This window comes from Tinamus guttatus, unplaced genomic scaffold, assembly GCF_059628265.1.
Source record: "Tinamus guttatus ecotype Peru unplaced genomic scaffold, ASM5962826v1 Tinamus_guttatus_pri_ptg000048l, whole genome shotgun sequence".
Taxonomy (NCBI): Eukaryota; Metazoa; Chordata; class Aves; order Tinamiformes; family Tinamidae; genus Tinamus; species Tinamus guttatus.
Window position 1 is genome coordinate 6,566,193 of NW_028288582.1, and position 24,618 is coordinate 6,590,810.

Here is a 24,618-nt window from a genome sequence, read left to right on the forward strand (position 1 = left end):
AGCAGGCCATGGCAGCTAACAACATGCTGGGCTGCATCACGAGCAGCACAGCACAACCAGGAGATCCAGGGAAGAGACTTACTCCCTTGCTCAGCATTCACTAGCATGCATCTCGCTTAGCATCTGGTTTTGAAGGACACTGATAAATTTATTAAGTTATTTAGGTTAATAATCCCAACATACCATTACAGTGGTTTTTGGATCTTTGCCATCAAGCTCTTTCACAGCAATTTCTTGATCACACATGCCAAAACTAAAGTAGTTTGGATAGAAAGCACCAGCTATCACGACCTGAAGTAAAAAATATTTTGTGAAACATAGTATGTTATATCCAGTTTCTCAAAAAGAAAAATACTTGCAATAACAAGTGATATTACAAGGTCCTCAAGCATATTACAGTTTTCCCTATCTCTTTCCAGGAAAGACAGTAATTTCCAACTAAAGGTTAACTCACACAAATCCTACTCTTAAAAACACACTTTCATTAAGAGTTCATCTTCTGCAACAATTCTGCAACATTTTCATGTTTCTGTAAAAAAACAAGGACTATGAATCATTAACTTGGGCTTTAGCACTTCGTCTCTTTGATAAGCTCAAAGGAGTCTCAATTTTTAACACATTCACACAAAGTAGCTATATGAAACATGAGACTTGCAGTTTTCACATTCTCTCTTACAATATTTAACAATGCAGATTCTTGAAGTTCACTGTTGACACAGTTAAACAAAACACCTTTGAAACAATCACTATGTCCTGTCTGAAAACCTAACAGAAAAAACAAACAACAAAAAAACCCCAATGCACTACTCTGTCCAAATAGGAAATGAATTTACTTTGGAAATTCAACAGTAAGTTACAGTAAGAAATAGTACCTTTTTAAAATCAAAATCCATGGAGAATATTGAAACACAGGAGATAACAGTAATTCATTAATACTAGAATGTAAAAAGAGTTATAAACTTCGTAGATCATTTTTCTCCCCTGAAAAGGGAGTTAAATCATTACCTGCAAAATGAAGCGTTGTTTGTACACATACTCCTGATCCACAGGAGATGGTTGAGTGTTAATATGCATGTTAAATACGCTGACTCGCTGTTTCAACTCTTCGAATAACTCTGCCACCTGAAATTACAAATTAAGTTTAAACAGATCAGATCTGTCTATAAATGCAATTAGAATCGGTAAATAAAAGCCTACAGAAACAAGCTCCCTTTTCTTTTTTTTAGGGGTCTGTGCCTATTTCATCTAATATACTGATAAGCACATTTCTACACAAGAGGATTTCTTTCAGTAGTGTGACTCAAGTGTGACTCTTCTTTGAATTCTATTTAATATAGAATTCTGCAGTTATAAAGCCCTCTTGTGCATATATGATACTGAATTAAAAAAAAAAAAAAAAAAAAAAAACAGAAAAAGGTGGAACTGAAATTACCTTTGACATGGCTATTTACTGATTCACAATAGAACAGTTACATTTACATATTTTTAAAAGGCAGAAACAGGCTAACACCAAACTGGATATCTGCACCTAAGTATAGCAGTAACCATACAGTGGACAGTAAATTTAGCAGACAGCCTTAGGTACTTAAAATGAGTCTGAGAACATACTCTATTGAGCTTGCAATACAAATTATTACCAAGAAGCTTCTATAAACTGGTTCTCATTTAATGCCTTTAACCCAGTTGATTTTGGAGTAAACGATCTACAAAACAGACACACAGCCTTGTTCTCTAAACTGCTCCAGTGCTCCATTCCACATTTTCTATTCCACTGTTGGCAATTTTAAGATACCCTGTTATATTCTTCATATGACAACTACCAGGACTGGAAACCAGTCAGGACGGCTGTCTCAGACCTGTCAGGCCTGCAAGCCCATTTTCATGCCAAGGACTGTAAAGTTGGTATGTGAAAAAACTTTTTTTTTTTTTAAAAAAAAATTATTTCATTTTTAAGTCTTAAAGAAAAAGTATTCATAAATGTATTCATGTTAATGTTGTTGTCCACTCTAAATTTCTGAGCTATTAAATCACACAGAATCTCTTCTAGAATTATCCAAAGTTGGCCAAAGAACATAATCTACCCAGTAGGCTATCATACAAGACCAATGCTTCAGCTTTAGGATTTTCTCTTCTCAACTTTTCTCCTTGATATCATAATTATATATGTAATTTATGTAATGAATGTTACAACATTTATCTTATGAAACACTTAACCTTCCCTGACAGTAACTTTTTTTCCAGTATACAATTTCTTTACAATACTTTACTCCTTTGTATACGGTTTTATTTTTCTTGTCTGTTCAGTAGTTCTTCTCATTTCAAAATGCCCAGGACTGTACTAAAGCAGCTTCAATTACAGACAGCTCTAATTGTTAAAAAGCTAACAGAAGAAGGTTAAGCATATTCAATTTCAAGACCTTCTTTTCAGTTACATGAAGAATGTGGCTTTATTTCCTGTAATGACACTTGCAGGGCACCTTGCACTGCTAGATTTCATTCTTGCATCAAAGTTCTTAGGTGACACTAAGCAACTCATTTGATTCCAAGTCATCAAGGTGATCACTCAGCTGTAAATTTTTCAAGTCTACAGTCTTAAACTTGAAAGAGCTGATGCCAGAAAGGTGTTACACATTTTCAGATGCATTTCAAGTCAACTAGAAAATGAAACATGTACTAAATGAAAGTACTTATGTTCCTTTTGATCTTGATCTCTATGTCTGTTCTCCATATGCTAAAGAGACACTTTAGAAGGAGACAAAAAAAAAAAAGATGAAATTGATCATGTTCCAAAGCAGACTAGTAGTATATTGGTAAATCCCTCAGAAAACAACAATCAGAGCAAACCTGGATAATGTAGGTGGTTGTGAGGCCCAAGCCCAGTAACTACACAAATACCACAAAACAAACAAGCAGGCACACACCTGCTAAAAACCCCTCCACCACAAAATGTATCGAGGAGTCGCAATTCATTCAGTGAGCACAAGTCACTGTTGAGCAATAAGGCAAGCAGAACTCTTATTGGAAAAGAAATGATGCCTACTTCCACAGTTGGAAAAAAAATCATTACACTTAATGCACATAAAACAAGTTGTGCAATCTTCAATTTATGTACCTCTTATTCATCACATGCTAAAGTGTCTTTCAGTAAGTTTGTACATTTATATGACACATTTTTTCATGCAATACAAGCCCTCTGATTTAACTTAAGAATATAATCAGTAACCTTCTAATTTTCTGCTGCATAAAATAGCAGTATTAAGCTGTTTCAAAGAAACCCTAAGAGGTACACAAGCTAAAAATCTAATGCCATTTTTTTTTCTCCCAGACTGTCCCCAACTATAAAAGCTTTCCTTCTCTTCTGCACTTTTTGAACCCAGTTTCCACAGGGCTCATGCCATTATAATGACACACTGAAATCATGCTGAAATATTTTTCTGAGGAATAAAGAAACTGTTTAATTAGCAACCTTGCTACTAGCAAATATAGATCGGCAAAGGCATGCTCTGCCAACCACAGTTATTCAGGAGTTTTAATTATTTCTTTTCTCCACATATCACATTTGGCTTGAAGTACTTTGTAGTGCAGTTTTCATTAACTGCTGCAGGAACCCTAGCAAAACACGTATTTCATTTCTGTACTTACAATATAATTGTACTTATATTTGCTTTAAATTGACCTATTTCACCAAAAAAAGTAACAATAGAAAAAATATGTAAAACAGTCTCAGCACAAACAGTATATTTGAGGAACTTGCATAATGAGTAAATAATTAGTAAATAATAGTGGAAATGAATTGTTTAGAAGATAAAAATACATATACATACACACACAAGCAGGAGGTTCATCCAAGATGCTGGCATCTGGTAACAAAGCAAAGTCCTTCCGCTTATACAAAAAAAAAAAAACAAAAACAAAACAAAAAAAAACAAACACACCACACACACACACCCCCCATCTCTTTCAGCTCACCTCTCTGACTCTCTTGATCTGAATATAATTTGATCGACCCCAATCAAGCTCTTCCTGAAAGTAAAATGAAAATGCTGATGTTATGTACTGCTTTCCCTACTGCTAAAAAATCCTCAAGTTCTTCTGGATGGACATAATTGTAATCACATACTGCGAGAGAAGGATTTCATTTCACAGATTTTTATGCATCCAATAGCTCAACATGTATAAAAAAAGATAGAGCTATAAATTTGACTAATAAACTACACTTAGCTTAACATGAAGTCAGCTGTAAATGTTTCATATAAACCAACAGATACAACTCCTCCATGCTGCTACTCTAGGACCCATTCAAGGCAGGTACTACATGACACTTTCTTTACAAGACTTTCTTTAGGTGAAAACACAATTTTGACAGAGCCTACATGCTGGTAATCTTGGTTACTCACTAAAACTTCAGCATATACTAGGCACAGGTCACACAGGTGCTCATAAAACATATTGGGATCAAACAGCTGCAGGGAAATCAAAAATGCTCTTAAATATACCAGTCCAAAAAGACTGCAGGAAGTTATTTCTGTGCATAAACCACTGGTTTTACTTTTTTTTGGGGGGGAGACTGATCACATATAGAACTTGAATCTTTCAGGTTGTAAGTATGACTCAATGTTCTTATTTTTACCTGGTCTCACTCACTGTCATTTTTTTAAACTACCCTTTTGAAGTCTTCCTTTCTGACTCTTTAAGGAAGATTCACCTATAAAGAAAACATTATTCTCTTTCAACTTCAGCTTCATTTCCCTTTGGAAAATTGGATGGTCCGTCTATCAAAGGGACTATATAAAAGGTTACCTTTGAATACTTGATGCTGGATTCAAAGATTCAGGAAATTCCCTCAAAGCCTATGCTACTATTTACTTATGAAAAATCCCAACTATTGCAGGTAAGATTGCTAGCTCAAATTGCTGTAGTAAGAATATAACACACCAATACTGGAGTCACTAAACTTTGAATGAAACGAAAGAGAAAAAAACTAACCAACCTTGGGATGTCTCAGTTCTCCTTTTTGTCTGCAAATCTGCCACGCCTAAGAAAGAAGTGAATTAAAATTCAGGCATAAATGTAATGTTTCATTAATAATTATTACAACAAATTAATGTGACATTCACAGCAACTGAGTATTTTCCAAATGTACACTGAAGATCATTTTAAAAAATATTAATGTAAAAATGCAGAAATACCCTTAAGGCACCATAGATTACAAGAAATTTTAAAAACGGAATATATGGAGAGCTGAATCATAAAGTAATTTTGGCTGGAAGAGACTTCTTAAGATCAAGTCTAATACCACATTCACAGCAGCGCCAGCTTGACTCTCAGCAATGTGATCCATCTTGTCTAGTTGAGTTTTGAAAACCTGCAAGGGGGGAGATGTTCCTATCTCTTTACCCCTTTCTTGTATTTTTGTATTAGGGTCTAGCTACAATCATTCATGTTGAAAAGGGGCACAAGTAGTCAGCTGTCCTGAGTTTTGTTCTGGTACACAGAGAGATCCAGAAGATTAAAAGAAGCACAGGAAGACACAGTACACACACATTTTACAAAGCAGAAGACATTGGTCTCACACAAGATTTGTAACAGCTGTAGTAGGATCCTCACTATGACATAGACAACAGATATGTTAAATGACAAACTTCTTGACAGTCTCAGGTTATTGCTCCAGTAACTTAATTCTGTAAGAGTTAACGACGAAGGCTGGGCCCTCCCTTTATCTGCTGCACCATCTAAAGCAGCTCCTTTATGGAAGGGAAGGGAACCTGAGCTACTTATTTCTTGTTCCAAATCTGCTGCTCCTTCTAGCAAGCTGGAGACCAAGACCACAGCCTCTCTTTCTTTACTCTGTTTAACAACTACATAGAATCAGAAGAAATATCTCAAAAGCTAAAGGCATTTTCAAGAAGTAGGGAACCGAGTGATGCAACCTGCTTTCACCCAATTTTTCTTACAGCCTTACTTTGGTGCAATGTTGTGCAGCTCCTTCACCAGTAAAAGCTGGCTCGAAGTAGTAGTAGCAGTATTATACAGTAATACGTATGAAATAGGAGATAGTCCATAGAGAGCATTACTAGAGTAGCTAGGAGTAATAACATCAAAAGTTTTTAACAATCTAAAAGCAAAAATGTCACATTGATCCTGCAAATGTAAGGAGTTCTGTTGTGGTTTATCAGATTTCACTGGAAGATCAGCCAGAAGAGAGGTACCTTGAACGCATTCACAAGCGCAATACAGTCACTCTTGCTATTCCCAGCAAAAAACAGTTTGTTCCTGGCAATACAAATGAAGATTTATCAGCAACTGATGACATTAAAAAAAGAAAAAAAAAAGAAAAAAAAGAAAAAGATGCTTAGTGATCAGCTTAGCCCTTTTCCCCCAGACATAGACAGGAAGACATAAAACATCTTGAGGAGCCAATAATACCTGTAACCATCAATATGCTGTCTGAAAGGCACCGCGAAAAAAGTCCGCAAGGAGAGTGCTGCCGCTACAGAACAAACCAACAGAAATGAAAAACTGCAACTTATTTGTCTTTATAGAAACATTCATACATTTTTTTCCTCTCACTTACCTATAATAAGGCATTCTTCTAAGCACCCAAACACATGACCAAGGACTATCAGCTTTCCAAGATGCTGATCCACTGGCAAGTGTGCCAATACCCTTCCTAAAAAAGTCAGCTCACCATCATGGGGATTTTCTTCTGTTTGCACACAAGTTGTGAGTGCTCCTAACTACAAAAAATAAAATCAAGTTATTGACTTGTGTGAATTGATCACGTAAATCTAAGAACAGTCTGCAAGCAAACAAGACAAGAAACAACTATCTCAAACACCAAAATCCTAATCAAGTTGGTGTTCTTAATTCTAAAAGCCTGGTAGAATGGAAAATAATGCTAGAAATACTATATAAAAAGGAAGCCACTGCATCTAAATACAGTTGCTTACACACACTAAAGAAGTTTAATGTAATTAGTGTTCAAACCCATTCAGCAAGCCAAGTCACTGACTTCCTTTTGTGGGTCCAAAAGCTAATGTTCAGGTTGGCTATATATAGGTTGGTTCTAACATATCCTAAGTTGGAAGTGTGTGATCACCAGAAATATTTACACTTACAGAACTCAGACTCTTACTTTTTTCTATTTTTTCTCACTATAGATGCTGTTTACCAACAGAATTGTTTCTCCACTAATCTGCTGTGATGAGAGTATAATCTTCTTTTGCTGAAGTAACTTCAGAAATTATGCTGAAGATGATGGTAACCAAGTAAGAGTCAAACACGAGAAGAGGTTCTCTAGGCATAATTCTTACTTTCGGTTCCAACTAAGGTTACTATTACTTTATAAATCCAGAAAAACCCTTCTGTAATATATTGTAGTTACCTTGATTTTAGCAACATTAAATGATGCATACCTCTTTCAGCTGAAGTACGGTACGTTCAATGTCCCCTACGCTGGGTGGAGAAAGAGCTGTTGCCAACAAGGCTTTTGGTTCCCCCATGTCAAGCATTTTTATTTTTAAGATTGTGGTTCCCAAAGGACAACGCTAAAGGGAAGACAGCGCTACTGTTACTTTCCTGCACAGAAAGCAGGACTTGAAGCAAGTGAGTTAAAGTTAACTGAGTCAATGCTAAATTAAATTTAATAAAACCTGAGATTAATTTCTCATTCATTCACTAAGATTAGTTTTTGTTTGAGCAGGCTGCTAAACCCTAAAGCCACACAATATTTTGCTGTAATGCATTTTCTACAACAAAAAGAAGTGTTCAGTGGTCTTCATATTCACAGTCATTCAATTATTTAACCAGCTTAATCTGAAATCTACTCAGCAGTAGAATTAACAGTAACTAATCGAATCACAGATTGCCTTCAGGAAAGATAAAGTAGAACTAGTATCTTCTTAAAATAATCTCTAATATTAACACGTAGATTAAAAGAAGTTAAGATCTCCAAAATTCTTACCAATATCTCGGGTACCGGCTTTTCTGGAATATAGTTTGTCCAGAAGTCCTTGTGTATAAGTCTATAACAGTATCCTTTGGAAACACGTCCTGCACGACCTTTACATAAAAGAGCAAATTTGGACAGTTTATAAACTGACAGTTTCAGGGTTTTTTTGTTTGCTTGTTTTTTTTTTTAAACGAAACATCCACCCACAAACTTTCAGACAGCTGAGCAGCCAAGGAAAGCTGATATTGCAGGCTCAGCAGTATAATTTGCTCTTTTGCAGCAGTGAAGACGTGATCTCTCTGCTTTCCTACACAAGAATCAGATTTGCCTGATGGCAGCTCTAAAAACTACACATTTCACTCCCATACCTCTTCCACGTAAACAACCTGAAACCAGAATCCACCTTTATGCTGACAAATCCTGCTCTACAATACAATTCTTCAAAATTAGGAAAGTGAAAGAGTCCTACCAAACCCAAGCTGGTATGGATAAATGTGTCAAACAACAGAAGTCTGGGCATACTCGCAAACTGAGAATTAACACAGAGTAGATGTGCTTTCCATTTGTTTTTCTTTACACAATGAGTATACTCGGATTTTCTGCCTGATACCAAAGCTAGCAAACGCTTCTATATAAAGAACTTGTAAGACAACACTATGAACAGCAAAAAAAAAAAAAAAAAATTTACAAAACATGATTTACAGGAAAATGCACTAATAAGAAAGCTCATCTCCAGAAATCCAAATCACAACTTCAGTGAGCTACAAGTGACTCAATTCAGTGAGATATCCCAGTGGAGGAGTTCAAGTTTCCTCTTTTATAAAATATTGTTATTTGTTATATATTGACTGGTTATTGTTTCTTACCCTGAGTGCAACCCATATAGAAATTATAGGGAGGCCCTAATTGTACAAGGTTCTCATAATATCTCAATAAAGAGGACATTTTTATATCCAAAAATATGGTTAAGCATTATTGAGTAACATAGCATCCCTGTAAGCTTTACGATCTGTAAATATTATTATGTTTAAATTAGAAATACATAATAATGCCCTGGCAGAATACTTGAACAAGATAAAATACTCAGGCATATTTGTTTAATAACATTTGAATTGCCTGAAATGGTATAGATTTGAGTTTTTGGAAATATATATATATTATTACTGACAAAAAAGTTACTGAATTAACAAAATCATAGTATGTAATTCTTCAAGCGTAGCATTTAAAATTCCTTGCCATTAGATAATGCCATCTTACCTTTTCTTTGATTACAATTCGTTTTAGATGCCCAGCAAAGTCTCAAACTTTGATAATTAGTGTCTTCATCACAAACCAAAGTTCTAGTTAAACAAAAATCTATCACTGTAATTAAAATAAAAAAACAAAGTATTAACTTACTACTTTGAAGAACTTACTTCACTGCCATCTAGTAAAAATAGAAAAAACTAGTACTTATTATAGAAAAAAGTTTAAAGTATTCAAAAAGCAACAAAGAATGCTAGATAACACCAGATGTGTTACTTATTAGACCTAAAATATTCTAATAGTTACAGATCTGCAAATAGATTGCAGCATTATCACAAGAAAAAGTCAGGGTAGATTGGGTGACAAGCATTAAAAGAGGCAGATGTTTATGCATTTGTATATTCTATACCTGAATATAACTCATCTGATGAAATCACTTTAAAATACACTTATAATTTGAACAAAGAGATTAAGTTATTTGTTACATGCTCCTCCAGCATGTCCCACTGAAAATTTGATGAAAACAATCAAACTTCTATTCAGAAGGCTTACCATATTTAACATCAGGAACTGTTAGAGAACTTTCAGCTATATTTGTAGACAGAATAATCTGTGTTCCAAAGCAAGAGAGAGGAAAAATATTTTTAATTTAAAAGTTTAATAAGTTTCTACATAAAAAAACCCAATTTGCTATGAAGCACAAAGAATACAATGCTTCTGTTCTCCCCATAGATCCCAACAGATACAAAGTTCTACTTTTTTTCTAATATTGAAAACTTGTAATAAATTTGTAGTGTATACGACAACATAGAAAAATGCAAATAGTAAATTTATGTAATAGTAAAATACCACAATACTAGCCATGACAAACCAAAAATGCTAAGTAAAATGCAAAGAACAACTCTGTGTCATCAGCAAAATTCAGTGCCACACAGGTGCAAGAATCAGTATGCATAAGATATTTTGAAGGCCAAAAAAAAGAAAAGTCTGTCACACAATAATTTAAGGATAACCTCCTTTTATTGCCCTTCTCTTGAGTTCTAAACAGCAGTTACCACAACAACTTGACAATAAAGTCAACCACTTCACATTTGGAGGGCGGGGAGGGGGGGAAGAAGAGTTTAACCTTCATAAACTGATTTGAGTTGCACTGTTCTTAACAAGGGTTTTACATGCTTACCAAAGAAGGTAACAAATAATTCAACAATATTTACCTTTCTATAGCCAGGAACTGGAGACAAAAATACATCATTCTGTTCCTCCAATGTCACAGTTGAGTGGAGTGGGTACACTTGCAACCTAAATAAAATGCATCAGTGAAATATGAATTCTTCCTATATTTTTTTGCTTAGTGTATATCTCTATGCTAAATCACCTTTGATACTAAGACCTTATATAGCTGAATGATCCATGTTCAAGTTCAACTGAACAAATACATGAAATCTAACTTACCTTTTGTTAAATGTATGTGTGAGACACGCATGCATGTAGTTTATTTCAGTCAAACCTAGGAAAAAGTAACCATTTTTTTTTCCTTTGTAATGATTACTCTAGCAATTCTAAAAGCAGTTCTTATTTCTACATAAATTCTTACCTCACTTACATTATCCCCCCCCTTTCATATATCACTATAAAGGCAGAGAAAACACGTAATAATGAGTCGCTCAATGAATCATTCATAAAGGTTTTAAAACGCTCATTTTGTGTGAATTCACACTTACTAAGATAAAGTAGCAGTATCAGATATAAAGGCCACCCGCCAGTCCCTCCCACCAGTTTCTGTTCCTTACAGGGGACAATGCTCCCTGCAAGCTGGATGTCCATTTTAGGCCAAATTCGTACATTTCAGCTAAAATAATGCAAAAGTTCCCAAGGACAGGACTAAGAAAAGAATTTTAGCCATGTCTGGCTTTTCCTTGAGAAGTACTAGTACCCATGCTTTGCCCAAGGCTGTCAGAGGAAATATTCCTATTACATGTCTCCTTGCTGTCTTCCCAAATATCTGCATAGGTATAAACCTTTTGGAGAAACCTAGTGTGTTTCTGATGCAGACTTGTTCAGTTTCAAAACCTGTATTCCCCTCAAAATCTGTCCAACAGCAGCCTACCTCTGACTGATATTAAAAAGGAGATAATCCTGTAGCTGTAATACAGGAATATTTCAGTTTTCAGTCAGTTTAAATACAGTTTGAGCACCTTGAACTGAAAGCTCTTGTGTTCCTTAGACAATGCAAAAATAAAGAGCAATTCTTCTTCAGGAAAGATAAGAAAGGAAGATAACTTAGTCCAGAATTCAAAGAAAGGAAGTATATGTGATGGGCTAGAAAAAAAATGGAGCTAAATTAAGATGAAGAAGGGGACAAGGCTAGAATGCAAGAAACCAGAAACAAAGAAAAAGAAACAGAACATGATGCTGACATGAGGTTGGCTGGGAAATGAAATTGTAGAACGCAGAGATAGTTACCCAGGCCAGGCAGAAAAACTAAAACCAAAAAATGAGGGGAAGTGACTGAGCAATTCAATCCACTTGGAGTAACTACGACTGAAGTACAATTAATTTATTACTGTAACTCGATTATTAAAATACCCTACTTTAGCAACTTTACATTCACAGTCCCTGTTACTCACCTGGTAAAAATACTAGCACGCTGCCACGGTCTGACATAAGATCCAAGGTTTTGTTCTCTCTAATAAGAGGACGCAATTTCATTAGTTCTACAACCTCAGCCTGCTTTGTTTTATTACTCCAAGATATTTTATCTTGGAACGCAATCAGAATTATATATATCCTGCAACATGTATTATTCAAGCTTCCTGAAGCGGAATTCAACATATTATTCACAAACTCATTTTTCAGTATACATACACGTAAAAACTGGACACATATCATTAGATTTGCTTTTGTCTTCAAAATTATGTCAAAACAAATATTCTTATTTACCTTTAAAATTCATCAAAATTACATTTCATTATCAAAAATATTAAATACATTGCACTGCATTACACTGCAGAATTATGTATAAATTGGTCATTTTTCAATTATATATAACATACCGACACTTTGTAAAAGACATCTGGTGATACTTCTAAAGGCCCAGCCTACTAGAAAATCTGTAACTATCAAGAGCTGCAGGTGGATATTAACAAATAAACTTATAGAGAACTTATCTTCAGTTAGTTTAGTGTTAGTTAGTTAGTGATTTTTAGTCTTTTGACTCATAACACAAAACTCTTGCATTTAGTACTAATTATTCCATACTGATGAAGATATTTTCATATATCATTAAAGTCTTTAATCTCAAGCTGTGTAAAGAACAGGAAGTATAATTTTCAATGGAACATAACAAATGATCTTCCCCAATAGCCTTTTTAGATTTTAAGGCTGAAACGCTGACACCTTCATACTTGCTTATAAAAGGTATCTCATTGGTATAAGATTTTATACCAAGTTTATTTTTATCTATTCAGAACTACAATAAAACATTATGGAAAATATTCAAAAATATCAGAAAAGAGCGCTCATAAAATGTTAGCGCAAAATTTATATTAGCATTACTTTCATTGACAATTTTACTTCAGTGTTTTTTACTTCAGCATATTTTGGCTTAAGGAATGCTTAAAATTTCACAAGCTAAACTAATGCTGAGTTTGAAAAACATAACCTTACATAACCAAACTATTTCTTCAGCATATATATAAACACACACGTATACATACACACATATATATTATGATTTATGGGATCAAAAACATCCCTAACTTCAAACACCCGCTCAGCATTAGACTGAAGCTGTAGTAGCTGCTTCATCATGTGCCTAGATAACAAGAAGCCATTTACAAAAAAATGAAGATTTGTATTTATCTAAAGGCTAAAGGAAAGTATCAGCTCAATGTCCTGTTAATGTACCTTTTTACACTTTCAGGCTTTGTTATGGCTTAATATATGTTTTAGTTCAAAATAGAGAATAGGTTAGTCTGCTTTTGTTCTTCATATGAATAACATCAACTCTAGTCTGCAGCACAGAGCCTGAAGCTTCCAGATGACACAGCTGGCTTTAATGGCCACTTGCACTCAAGAGTATAAAATTTATTTGAAGAATGTAGGAAATTCTGCAAAACTTCAAAGGAGCCTGAACATGATTAACCTCAGTAGAAAACTGTTTTATATAAAATGAAAGACAGATATAAGTCTGTCTGTCAGAAGTCTGTCTGACAGAAGTACACCACTAAGAACCACAAATTCTGTTCATTAATTAGAAAGCCATTTTCCTGAAGAGCCACACATTCCCTAGTCATAATCTTGAACTTTATCTTACCTTTTGCTCTTCATTTCCAACTCATCAAATGACTGAATCAAAGACACCGCAACATCATACATTTCCTTTACTATCATTGGTTCCTCTGTTATTTGAGGAATCTGCATGGAGGGAAAAAATGAGGTTAACATCATAAAAGAGGCTAACAGACTCCTGATTATGTACATGAGTAGACTCCTCAACTGCTTTTCAAATAAAATGATTTCAGTATGAAGAAATAATTTACTATAATCTGAAAATATTCATTACCTTTAAAGAGAAGTTTTTCTTCAAGTGTTCTGTGATCTTAATGCCAAAATGCCTCTGATATGTATTTTCTTAAGATAGGTATGAGTCCATGCTCGATTTCCTAGCATTTGCCAGACTTCCTTTACCCTGAACTAGTGAGGATGCGCAACTAAGCCTAACCCATGGGAGGAGGAAGATAAGTAGAGAAATTTGTATAAAGCACGTTACCTATGTGCTGTATATGCACTTTTTCACAAGAGTTTTAACGGCCCTTTGGTTTAAGTCATACTCTGTTGAAGAACTACAGTTGTGTTGTACACAATATAATTGCGTGTTAGTTTCATCACTAAATGAATCTGTCTTGGGCTTTAATAGTTAAGAACCCACACAAGCCACCAGGGCAAAGAAAAAAAAAAAAAAAAAAAAGACTTAGTCACTGTCCAGTGACTTTCTATAATTTATAGAAATTCACTGAATTTCTATTATCAAACCGCACTTCTCCCCTTGCTTCCCTGTGAGGTTCTTCTCTCAGAGTGAAATATTTTATCTGGTTTTATACTAAAATTAACAGTTCAAGTCGCTCAAAATTTCCCCAAGAAACTAACGCATCAGTGTTCTTCCTCTACAGTCGCTGAGGACATAGGCACATCCATACATACAGATACATTCATCTAAAAGAAAAATGACAGCCAGAAGGATATATGGTTGATATCTATAAATTTGTCCAGCACTAAGTAATCCACTGCAAGGAGAAGAGCTAAAGAGCAGTGTTGGTTCTACTGGAACTAACCTGCCAGTATCTTCTATAGCTTCTTACAGAAGAAGGGGAGAAGGAGAAAGTGGCCAATCACTCACTTCATCCCCAGCTCCAGCACTAGCCCTGCATATCCACTTCAAGTTCACAAGCTGCAATTCCACATTTACAGGGAACTGAATTCTTTAGCCTTCAGCTGTGCACGTGAGAGCTTGCAGAGAGTCGCTTCAGAGAGTGAAACTTGCAGAAAATTAAACTAACTACTAAAATAAAGTTATTTATGCCTGTTTCCCTGTTTAAAACAGCACACTGTAGAATCACAAAAACACCACTGTGGACAAAAGAGGCACAAGCACAGCAACACTGACTTCCATCACCTTTTTGCATTGTAACCTTGGTCTTCATGTTTCTGATCCTTACCAAAACAGCCATACCTATGCACCATAGGTCACAATACCTGCTGAATGACTCCTTTCTGAAAACCCAAAGAACATTATCTTACTTCAGAAGATGGATTGGAATATGAAGAAAGCCATCTGTAAGCATCTGACCACACTTCTTTCCATTCCACCTCCCCCTTAAACCAACCATCCAGACAGACCTTTCAGGTACATAATCCCATCCCTCCCAGAGTTTCTTAACCACATCTCATCTTATCCCTTTATAATAAGGGAGAATCTGCTCCTCCGCTTTTCTAATGACCTGAATTAGCCCATGAGAGAGCTCACAAACAGCAATCCATTAGTTCTGCTAAGCAGCAGTTTTTCATACACGATAATGTTTAAGGAATTTAGGTTTTCAGGTTTACTTAAATATAAGACACCATTTTTTTAAAACTATCCTTTCTCGAATGGCTGTCAAATTTCTCTTTTCAGTTTTGTTACCTTTTGTATTATTTAAGGTGACAAGGCTGCCACACCACTCAGGAAAGGTAGCAACGTGACAACAGCAGGCACGAAACCCTAGCACAGCCGACTGAAATAACACATTGTGGGCAGAACTGCTTCTGACAGCCGCTCACCACCTTCACCTGGACTTGGTAACCACAGCCCCACGGCTAGGAAGGAGTTCTCATCTGCAAGCCCAAATAAGAGAGATCTGGGATTTCACTAACATCCCGTCAATAAAACAACCAAGGTCAAGACTCTGAGTTGCTTACATGCAGAGCTGCTCATGGAATTAACTTTATAATTAACTTCCATTCAGCATCTCAAACCCTGTATTACTCCAATGTGTGACAGAACACAGCAAGCCTTAAATTCACCTGCAGATTCACTGATACGATGCATCGATATGACAATGATCCAGTTAATATTCAGATCATTATGTCAAGAGAAACTACCCTGGAAAAACCTATACTCAGGAAGTATCATATCTATATGACTCTAACTGTGAAAGGCTACGACAGTACTATATTTGAAAACATGTTTTTTCCTTCCTTCTCTATTTTTATTCTTTCCTATAAATTAAGCAATTTAAAGGGAAAGATTCTTCTTTGACTCTACTGTAAACTCTTTGCTATGGTTAGTTGTAAGTTGTAGAGGCATGTGGGAGAAAAGCAAATATTGAACAGCACTTGTCCTCTAAATCACAACTGACAGGACATGAGTGAATCACCAAATCGTCCAAACCAGGACTGCTCAAAGTATTTTTTTATTCCATATTTTTTAAAATAATATCAAAGAAATGAGTTAATGTTCAACAGAAAAGAATTCAAAAAGAATTCAAAGACTCACAAAAGAACCGAACACATCTGCATTAACATTTTAAGGCTTCACAGCTCACAGCAAACAAGACAATTACGAAGGACTGAATCAATTCAAACCAAGATGCTTTAAGCAATAAGATACAGTTTTTATCATCTGATTTTAATTCAAGACAAAAATTCGTAAAATTCATGTTTATATCAAAAGCAAAGGATGCTGTCATTAATGACATTCTTTTATGTGAATTTTACAGACTTTTCAAAGGCAAAAATCAAATATAAAGAACTAGAGCCTGAAGCCTTAGGCACTTGGAAGCTACATAATTGATCTTGATTTTAGTATGAGAGCAGACCCTTGCTTTCATGTGGCAGTTCTTAACTTATTAGCTGTCCTAAATTCCAGGCTATATTCCTTTAAAAAAAAAAAAAAATCAGGATGCTATATAAATATTCCCAGATATTCTACGTTAAGTAATTTATTTTACTAAATCTACTGTTCAGAGAAAACTTCCACACACAGCTCAAAGAAATAAGATGCAAGATAAAACATCAGTGCCTTCCCATTCATTTTCTACTTTTTCATATGTATAAAAAAAGATCTTATCTGTGCTTCTATGTTGCCCTAAGGTACAAATAACTTCTTGAACAACCATATTCATTTCCTCCAGTGAAAACCAGGACTGCTGTAGCCAAGAGAATGTCATATTAAGAAACAGGAAAACTTAAGATTCAAAGTTGAGGAGTTATATACACAGAGAAAATAGTAAGTATATATATTAAAGATACACACACAAGCACTGTAAACAGCTCATTTTATTCATCGTCTTTAAGTTGAAAGGTGTTGCCACTGGCCTCCAGCTAAGTGTGCATCAGTTTTGACAAATGCAACCTGACTGAAGTAGATTCTTTATAGAATTTCTTGGTTATCTTTTTGTTATGATCAAAAGTCTTTTACTGAAACACATATTACATAATCTCCTCCAGATTGTCCATCAGAGCTGTTACACTAATGCATGACCACTAACAAGCCAAAATGGAACATGCATTTGCTCTATTTTTGGGGGGGCTGTATTAAGTCTTCAGCAATGGTAGAGCAGTTGCTTTTAGAGACTTTTTATGTTCACCAAAACTCAGAGATGTGTCTACAGCATAGCCAAATATTTTTTTCTAGATTTTTCCATAAACTGCTTTTCCTAAAAAAATTATTTTGTTTTTGCAGAATTGAGATGAATCCTTAATAATAACAGTATCTTCACATATTGTTACTCTAAGTGCATCCATTTTTTCATCAATCTGTGAGCATTACATACAAGTCCTTCTGAAGGAAAAACAAAAAACTAAAAAACAACAACAGAAAACCACACTCATAGGATAGGATCTTAAATAACTGAATTTGGATCTCAACAAAATGTATTCATTTCATTGAGGAGAATCGTAACAGTTGTTTTAAAAAATAAGTTGTTCCTCTGTATGTCACTGAAGTTTTAAAAAATAAACCAAAACCCCCACATCCTAAATTGTCTTGCAGGAAGTATTCTATATGGTCACAGAATTAAGATTAAAAAAAAAAAAATCTGTCCTACATAACACAAAATGTTCCAAATCAGGTAAGTTCCTTCTCTGAATCAGCTTCTCCTACTGAATGAAGGCCACTGTGAAAGGACTCTGGTGTTGCCCAAGAGAGCTGGGCACAGACTAATTTCCATGAAACAGCCCTCAAGCGCTTCCCCGTGTCCTGCAGAAAGAGCACTATCCACCAGCCCCTCCAGAGGCAGGGCTGCAGTCCAGTCCTAACCACTTTTTAACTATGCAGAGTTTGGGCCACAGTGACAAGGTCTTACCTGGGCTGAAATGAGCTGCAAGTTAATCTGAATTTTTAAATATGAGAGAAAATACTTACGGAAGTCAATGAACACCACAGTTCTGGTCTATTTCATATACCATGTTTTTTATATCAATATTTTAATTGCTACATTAAGAACAGGGTTAATTTAAGACAGCACCATATTGTCATGACTTTCATTAACCTCCAACTAGGCAGTTGTTCCTGCATCAGTTTTATCAAAAGCTAACTACAAAGAGCTGTCTTCTGGAATGATAGAAGTTCTTTCCCTTAGCCACTACTTTTTAAGTCATACACTAGATCAACAGTTCTTCACTTCAGGCTGCTAACTGGTCACCAGGGATTTGGTGAACAGCCATTCTACCAATATATTTTATTGCTCAGAACTGTGTACTTAGCAAGGCTGTGGCTCCTGTGAACTTGCCATGGTGACCAACGCAGCTGCAACAGAAAAAGGTTTGAGAACTGCTGCAGGCCAACTCTGGGGCTTAAAAAACCCTAAGTTTGTCAGCCTCAGATGGTAAGGACCGCTTCACAACATCAAATTTCTTTCTTACTACATCTGAAGAAATATTTACTGTACCTTGAAGTGAACAAGGTGCTTCAAATCATCAAGATAATATTCTTCAATAGCATAAGGTTTGCCTTCCACCTCAAATATATAGGCTGGATTCAGTTTGTTATGAACTGGAATTGCAAAGTACTCAGCAAATTCTTTACAGTTGATGGAAGCAGACATCAATATTACCTGTTAAAGAATTTGCAAAGTAAACAAAAACATCAATTTTAACATGAAATGCCTTTTGTCACTAGAATCTCTACTTCTTTATGCTAAAGCAAAGAAATTTTAGTTACTACATGAACTATCTTAGGCATATTCAAGACAAGCATAAATGATGAAGAGACCCTATATAGCAGGTAGAAAAAGATAAACATCAGTAAGGGAATGATTCAAGTTAGATGCATTGGACAGACAACATGATCAATCTCTTCATGCAGTAAGAGTTCAGTCTACAAGCTTTAACACTGTTCTTTAGCACTTCTGATGACTGACAAGATTCCTGGGCCATATTCATCCAGTTGCAGAGCAGAAATCACATTTGCTACCCGATGAACTCTTTTGCTAACTTATTAAAAAAAAAAAAAAAAAAACAAACCTCAATTTTACAGTCTGTTTTCCCCCTGCTTTAGACAGCCCGGTAAATGCAAAATGAAGGAAGAACAAGTAAGGTGGTGGTTACAGTGGTTTCCCCTCTGACTTCCTCCATTTAGAAAGTGGTCCCATTATTCAGCATAGCCAGCTGGAGTAAGCACAAAAAGTATCAAGATCCAAAGAATTGCAATGAACTGTGCAGCATCCAGCTTCTCTCTCAAGTCTCAGAGATTCAGCACATCACTGTACACAGAAATATGGTCAGTCCTTTCCTGCTTTCCCCGAGATTTCCCATAATACAGAAAAAATATAAACAAGAAAAACCACCAGCACCCAGAACAAAAATGCAATGATGTATGAGCATCTCCCTCATTGAGCAATTGGCAGGCGAGCTAATGAAGTGGACACTTTACTTGGCACATGTTCTCTGGTATAGGGAAAACATGGAAAGAGCAGATTGAGTCATGAAGTCAATTATCATAATCCTGGAAAAAATGGAAAAATCTGAAAGGATGTAATTCAGCAAATAGAGATTAAAGCTGTTCTACTACAGCATAATGGCCTGCTAGGTCAGGGAAAAGTGGCTTACCTATGCTGGGAAAATAGGCTAGATGTAACCTTGCCTGAAGGTTACTGGAACAAAATCCAACCTCGATTCTTCAAAAATGCAGTTACTGGCAGAGAAGATTAATGTCTTCCTCTGTTTAGCCTTTATAATTTGTACGCACACAGTAATCTGCATAGATGTCTCTCAAACCGAAAGGCAAATAATGGGTTCTCAAATGAACATTGCTTGATAAACCTTAAAATTAAACCAAGAGCTTGATACTCTCAGAATGAAGGTTTAATAAGCTTATAACATCAGTAGGGCAGATAAACCTGTTCCATGTTCTAGCCAAGTTGCTAAGTTGCTGGACATCTGCTTCATCTCAAACTGTCTGATTACCCTCTCCTTTCATATGTTTAGGTCCTACTTTCCTACCTACAACGCTGTTACTGTCACTGCTGGAGATTGCACTGTTTGATCTGACATAATAGAGCCATTCTTACACCCTTAGGTTTTCTTGCAATAACCCCTTTCAAGGAAGGCTAACCTCTGAAGAGCCCAATCAATATGTGCCCTGGGATCTACACACAGTAATCTGCTCCAGTCATCGTGCACAATTCAGGCTAGTTGGTAGCTGAACTACAATAGTCAGATGCATACTTTGTATGTCAACCACAGATCACTGCTGATAGGAAAAAACCCACCAGAAAGATATCTGAAAGAAAAAGTCTGAAAGATATCTGAATTATGTAATGTGCAGCTTAGGAAACAAGCACCCCTGTGTGCATTTCACACTACCTTGAGTCATAAATACCCTTTTTCCCCCCGCTTAAAAAGGGCCCTCCAAGCACACTTTTGTTTTAGAAGGCACTGTGGGGGCTGGGGTGGGGTACAGGAGGGAGCCTCCATTCTGCCAAACAAACTTGCCATACAATCAAAGATCCCTTCTGTATCAGTTTTCCAAAAGGGACTTCCAGAAAAAAAGGAAACAGCCTAGAACATCCTGGGCTTATTGTACAGACTCAAAAAGGACATACATGTTCCATTCTGCTAAACCCCAGCAATTAAGATGAATTGTTAACATAAACTTCAGCTTAAAAAAATTCAAGGGGAAAGAAAAAGCAAGAAAACCACCCACAGTAGGTTGTCTCAGACTCATGCCACATGAAACCATCATCTGAAGACACAACCGCAGAGGAGGATGCAAAGGAAAAAATGTCTTTTGAGGACAATTTTAAAATATTTAATCTGAATTGTGGAAAAAAAAAAGATCTTCCAGAAACCTTTAAGAGAGAAATGGTTTCTCATAGAAAAGATGACAGAAGATGAAAGAACTCCTGCTGTTGACAAACAAATGGCATCCAGAAAACCTTTCATGAACTAAGATGAAATTATTTGGCAGTCTTGGTAGACAGAACCAAGTGCAAAGAAAGGCTGAAGAACAGCTTCATATTGTGGCCTCTGAATTTAAAGGCAAAAAGTGAGTTTTCTTACTGGCAATACAAGGGATAAAAGTTGATAAATACAAGAGATAAGAGCAATGTGAAGTGACAGACTTCTGAGAAGTGGATGGGTGCTTTCAGTGAGAAGAGGGAAGCTCATGGTTGGAAGAGCTAGGGACAAGTTATCCGAGTTCAAACCAGTATTTGTAGATCGTGCAGAAGGATTTAGCTTCCTTTGCAAGAGCAACAAAAGAGCCAACACAGATTCAGGTTGTGCCCATGTTAAAAGCAACAATTCGCATTAACTGAACAACTGACTAATGCACTTAAGGGACTCCTTCAACCTCATGAAATTGCTGCATTCACTATCTGCACTAGCTCTTAGAAACATTGTGTGTTTTAAATAGGGCAGCATTATTGAAAAATAGCAGAAAATACAAATACTACATTGTAATTCACTGGCAAAACAGGTACTATGACAAGGCTGAAATTTTTTCTCTCCATGTCAGGGAATTTGCTTATATTATACATAAGCAGAGCGTGCAAAGCTTTAGCACTTTGCTGACCTCAATATCCAATATTTAATTCTAGTCACATATTCATCTTGCATTTCTAGCCTTAAGCAGACTTGAGGAACTGATGCATTTTAATATGAGGAAAGAAAAGTCTCAAGCACATTGTAGTGGCCAGAAAATAATCCCCTTAGCTGACTTGCTTATACAAAGTGGTGAACTAGATAATATTTTACCTTAAAGTGTGTAATTATTTTTGATTAAGTTCTTTAAAAGTACACCCTTCATAGACCAGAAACATGTAAAAATTTATTCTTCCAAGTAACAGAACATACTTTGAACCTACCTTTACAAATCGTGAATTTGTACGCAGTAGTTTACGGATTACCAGGAGCAAGAAATCCATTTCTTTTGTACGCTCATGCACCTGAAAGACATTATTCACAATTTAACAAAACAGTAAAAATATGAACTTAGGAAAACTAAGATCTTCCTTTGCTGCTCAGTTTCACATCAAATACATGCTTCTCTAGCCTGGAACGACCACAGATTTTCATAGCAGAAAGCACATTTAAGACTACGAAATTTGTTTTAAAAACCCAAGCACAACAGGGTGGATGACTATGGCACCTTTCATAAAAAAATACAACATTTAAAGTCATGAGCATCATAGAACAAAGACTAAAAAATCATTTAAAAAAAATCATGAGCTCTAGCTACTAAGTTCCACTGGATCTGAGACTAACAACTAAAGCAAAACTGAGTATGGTCAATGACAGCAGTGGGGTTCATGCTCCAGGCAGGGACTGTTATCTGTCTACTATTTTGTTGAACAAATTCAATAGGCTCCTCTTGCTCCTAATGGCTTCTAGACATCACCAAAACACAACTGCTTTCTAACATGTTCTATTCCATCTAATTCTTTATACATCCTAACACTTGATTTTTAGGCAATGATGTTACAGTTAAGTTTTTCAATATCTTTCAATATTATCAATGACTATCTCTTTCTTGAATTATTAGTTTATACGTAATTAAGTGCTGCAGCTTTCCACAAAGCTCAGCCTTCAAGAGAATTCTAGGTCTGCATTCATTCCTCTAAATTCATCCGCATATTTTAATTTAATGTAAAGATGTATGTATATTCAACACTGTCTTATTATAAAAAAAGATTTAGCTAAGGCATTTTTCAGACTGACTGCAAGGTTTTGCTTTGAGAAATTGTGATTTTCAGCTCAGCACTTGCTTATATTCCAAGAAGCCTGTGGATAGTCTGGCCATAATGAGACCTAAAAATTAAGGATCAAGAAGCAAGGAACATGTGGTTCCTGTGGTGCTAAAATGACCAAGCCTGACTCAAGACCTCTCTGTGAGAAAGAATGAGGTAAAAAGATGGGGTGAGTGCACATGGGCCAGGAGGGACTGGAAGCCTGGCAAGGGCCTTGAGGAACAGGTACAGTCTGGAGAGCTAAGCGCTGACCAAAACAGTGGTACAGGTGAGACCATTAGTTTAAATGGGAGCAACTAAAGCAACTAAAAAAAAAAAAAAAAATCAGGATGTGGATTCAGAAACCATTTCAAGGCACCCATCTCAAAAATCCCCAAACCAACTCAATTCTAAATGTGCTAGAACAACAAAACAACCCTATACACACAACACTCAAAACTGAATAACTAACACTAGTCCATTTTTAGAACTGTTAACCATGACCACAATTCGTCTTTACTCACCTGTCAAGGTAAGTATTTCTATTTCTCTTTCCCTAGTATTACAAAAGAGACAAAGAAAATTTTTTTCTGAATATAAAAAAAAATGAAATGTCTTCCACTTACTTCATCAATGAAAATATGCGTGAACTCAGTTAGACTTTTAGCACAAACTAGTTTCTGAAGAAGAACTCCTGTTGTCATGTATGTCAGCCTTGTGTCCTTTGTGGTAACTTTCTCTAAACTAACCTAATATGAAATGAGAAAATACCATGAGACATTTCAAAATTAGACATACATATTTAATATGTTTCCATAAATATGCATGTGAAAAACTAAACTGAAATATAATGTAAACTCATCACAATAATTCACTCCAACTTGTGAAAGCCTCTAAACAAATATGCTTTTAAATCACACATCAGGTTTAAAGCCCAGAACCAATTAACTCGGGTATAGATAATTTTCCTTAATGAAAGTCAGAGACAAAACTGTAAGGTTATGCAAAATATCTGATTTCAGTTGCTCTTACTATAGGTGCTAGCCTGAAAAGAAATCTCCAAAGGTATACAGATGGGTCTTTCTACTCAAATTCAGAGCAAGACTTGGCAAAACTTGGCCAAAATTTAATTTGCTCACAGGACAGGAAAAAAGCAGAAGGGGAATGAGACATCATCAATCCATTTATTCACAAGATGAAAACTGAACGCTAACAACATTGGCTTTTGTCAAGCCTTGAGATAATGTTAAATTATAATTTTCATATAATTATCTGGCACGTTGACCTCCAAAAAACACTTCCTCGAGAAATGATCAAGCAGAGAGAATATTTTTCTACAACTTCACACCTACCTGTAGCAGAAAATAACCTCAGATTTGCAAAAAATGAAATATCAATTCATATTGTGAAAATCTGCTGTAGCTCTATTAGAAGAAACTGCTAAGATTTCAGACATGAACAATATTCAATAGGTGACAATAAAGATTACTATTGTTGGGGGGGGAAATGAAGCCAAATAAATAAGTATTAGTAAAACTTGCCAAGCAGAATTCAGCAATTCAAACCTATTATTTAAATGTCAACTGTGGTATCTCTGAAGCATCTTCGCTAGTGCTGTTACTGTCAAACTACCACTAGACACAACGATCACAGCAGTTTACTGCCGTCACTGACAAAGCAGATGAAAGCACCAATATTTCTGGTAACAAATTTATG

General features: G+C 35.7%; 1 protein-coding gene across 1 annotated transcript in view; it reads right to left on the reverse strand.

Annotated features, from left to right (window-relative positions):
* Positions 1–24,618, reverse strand: part of TDRD9 (tudor domain containing 9) — a 61,917-nt gene that overhangs the window by 17,321 nt on the left and 19,978 nt on the right. The window contains exons 5-22 of the mRNA XM_088539628.1: positions 23,529–23,651; positions 22,042–22,122; positions 18,625–18,789; positions 13,512–13,612; positions 11,824–11,882; positions 10,649–10,703; positions 10,411–10,495; positions 9,749–9,806; positions 9,209–9,313; positions 7,964–8,061; positions 7,416–7,547; positions 6,575–6,737; positions 6,427–6,490; positions 6,210–6,273; positions 4,991–5,035; positions 3,970–4,023; positions 1,006–1,122; positions 184–291 (exon numbers count right to left, since the gene is read on the reverse strand). Coding sequence (XP_088395754.1) covers positions 184–291; positions 1,006–1,122; positions 3,970–4,023; positions 4,991–5,035; positions 6,210–6,273; positions 6,427–6,490; positions 6,575–6,737; positions 7,416–7,547; positions 7,964–8,061; positions 9,209–9,313; positions 9,749–9,806; positions 10,411–10,495; positions 10,649–10,703; positions 11,824–11,882; positions 13,512–13,612; positions 18,625–18,789; positions 22,042–22,122; positions 23,529–23,651 — 1,677 coding nt within the window. The remainder of the gene's footprint in view (positions 1–183; positions 292–1,005; positions 1,123–3,969; positions 4,024–4,990; positions 5,036–6,209; positions 6,274–6,426; positions 6,491–6,574; positions 6,738–7,415; positions 7,548–7,963; positions 8,062–9,208; positions 9,314–9,748; positions 9,807–10,410; positions 10,496–10,648; positions 10,704–11,823; positions 11,883–13,511; positions 13,613–18,624; positions 18,790–22,041; positions 22,123–23,528; positions 23,652–24,618) is intronic.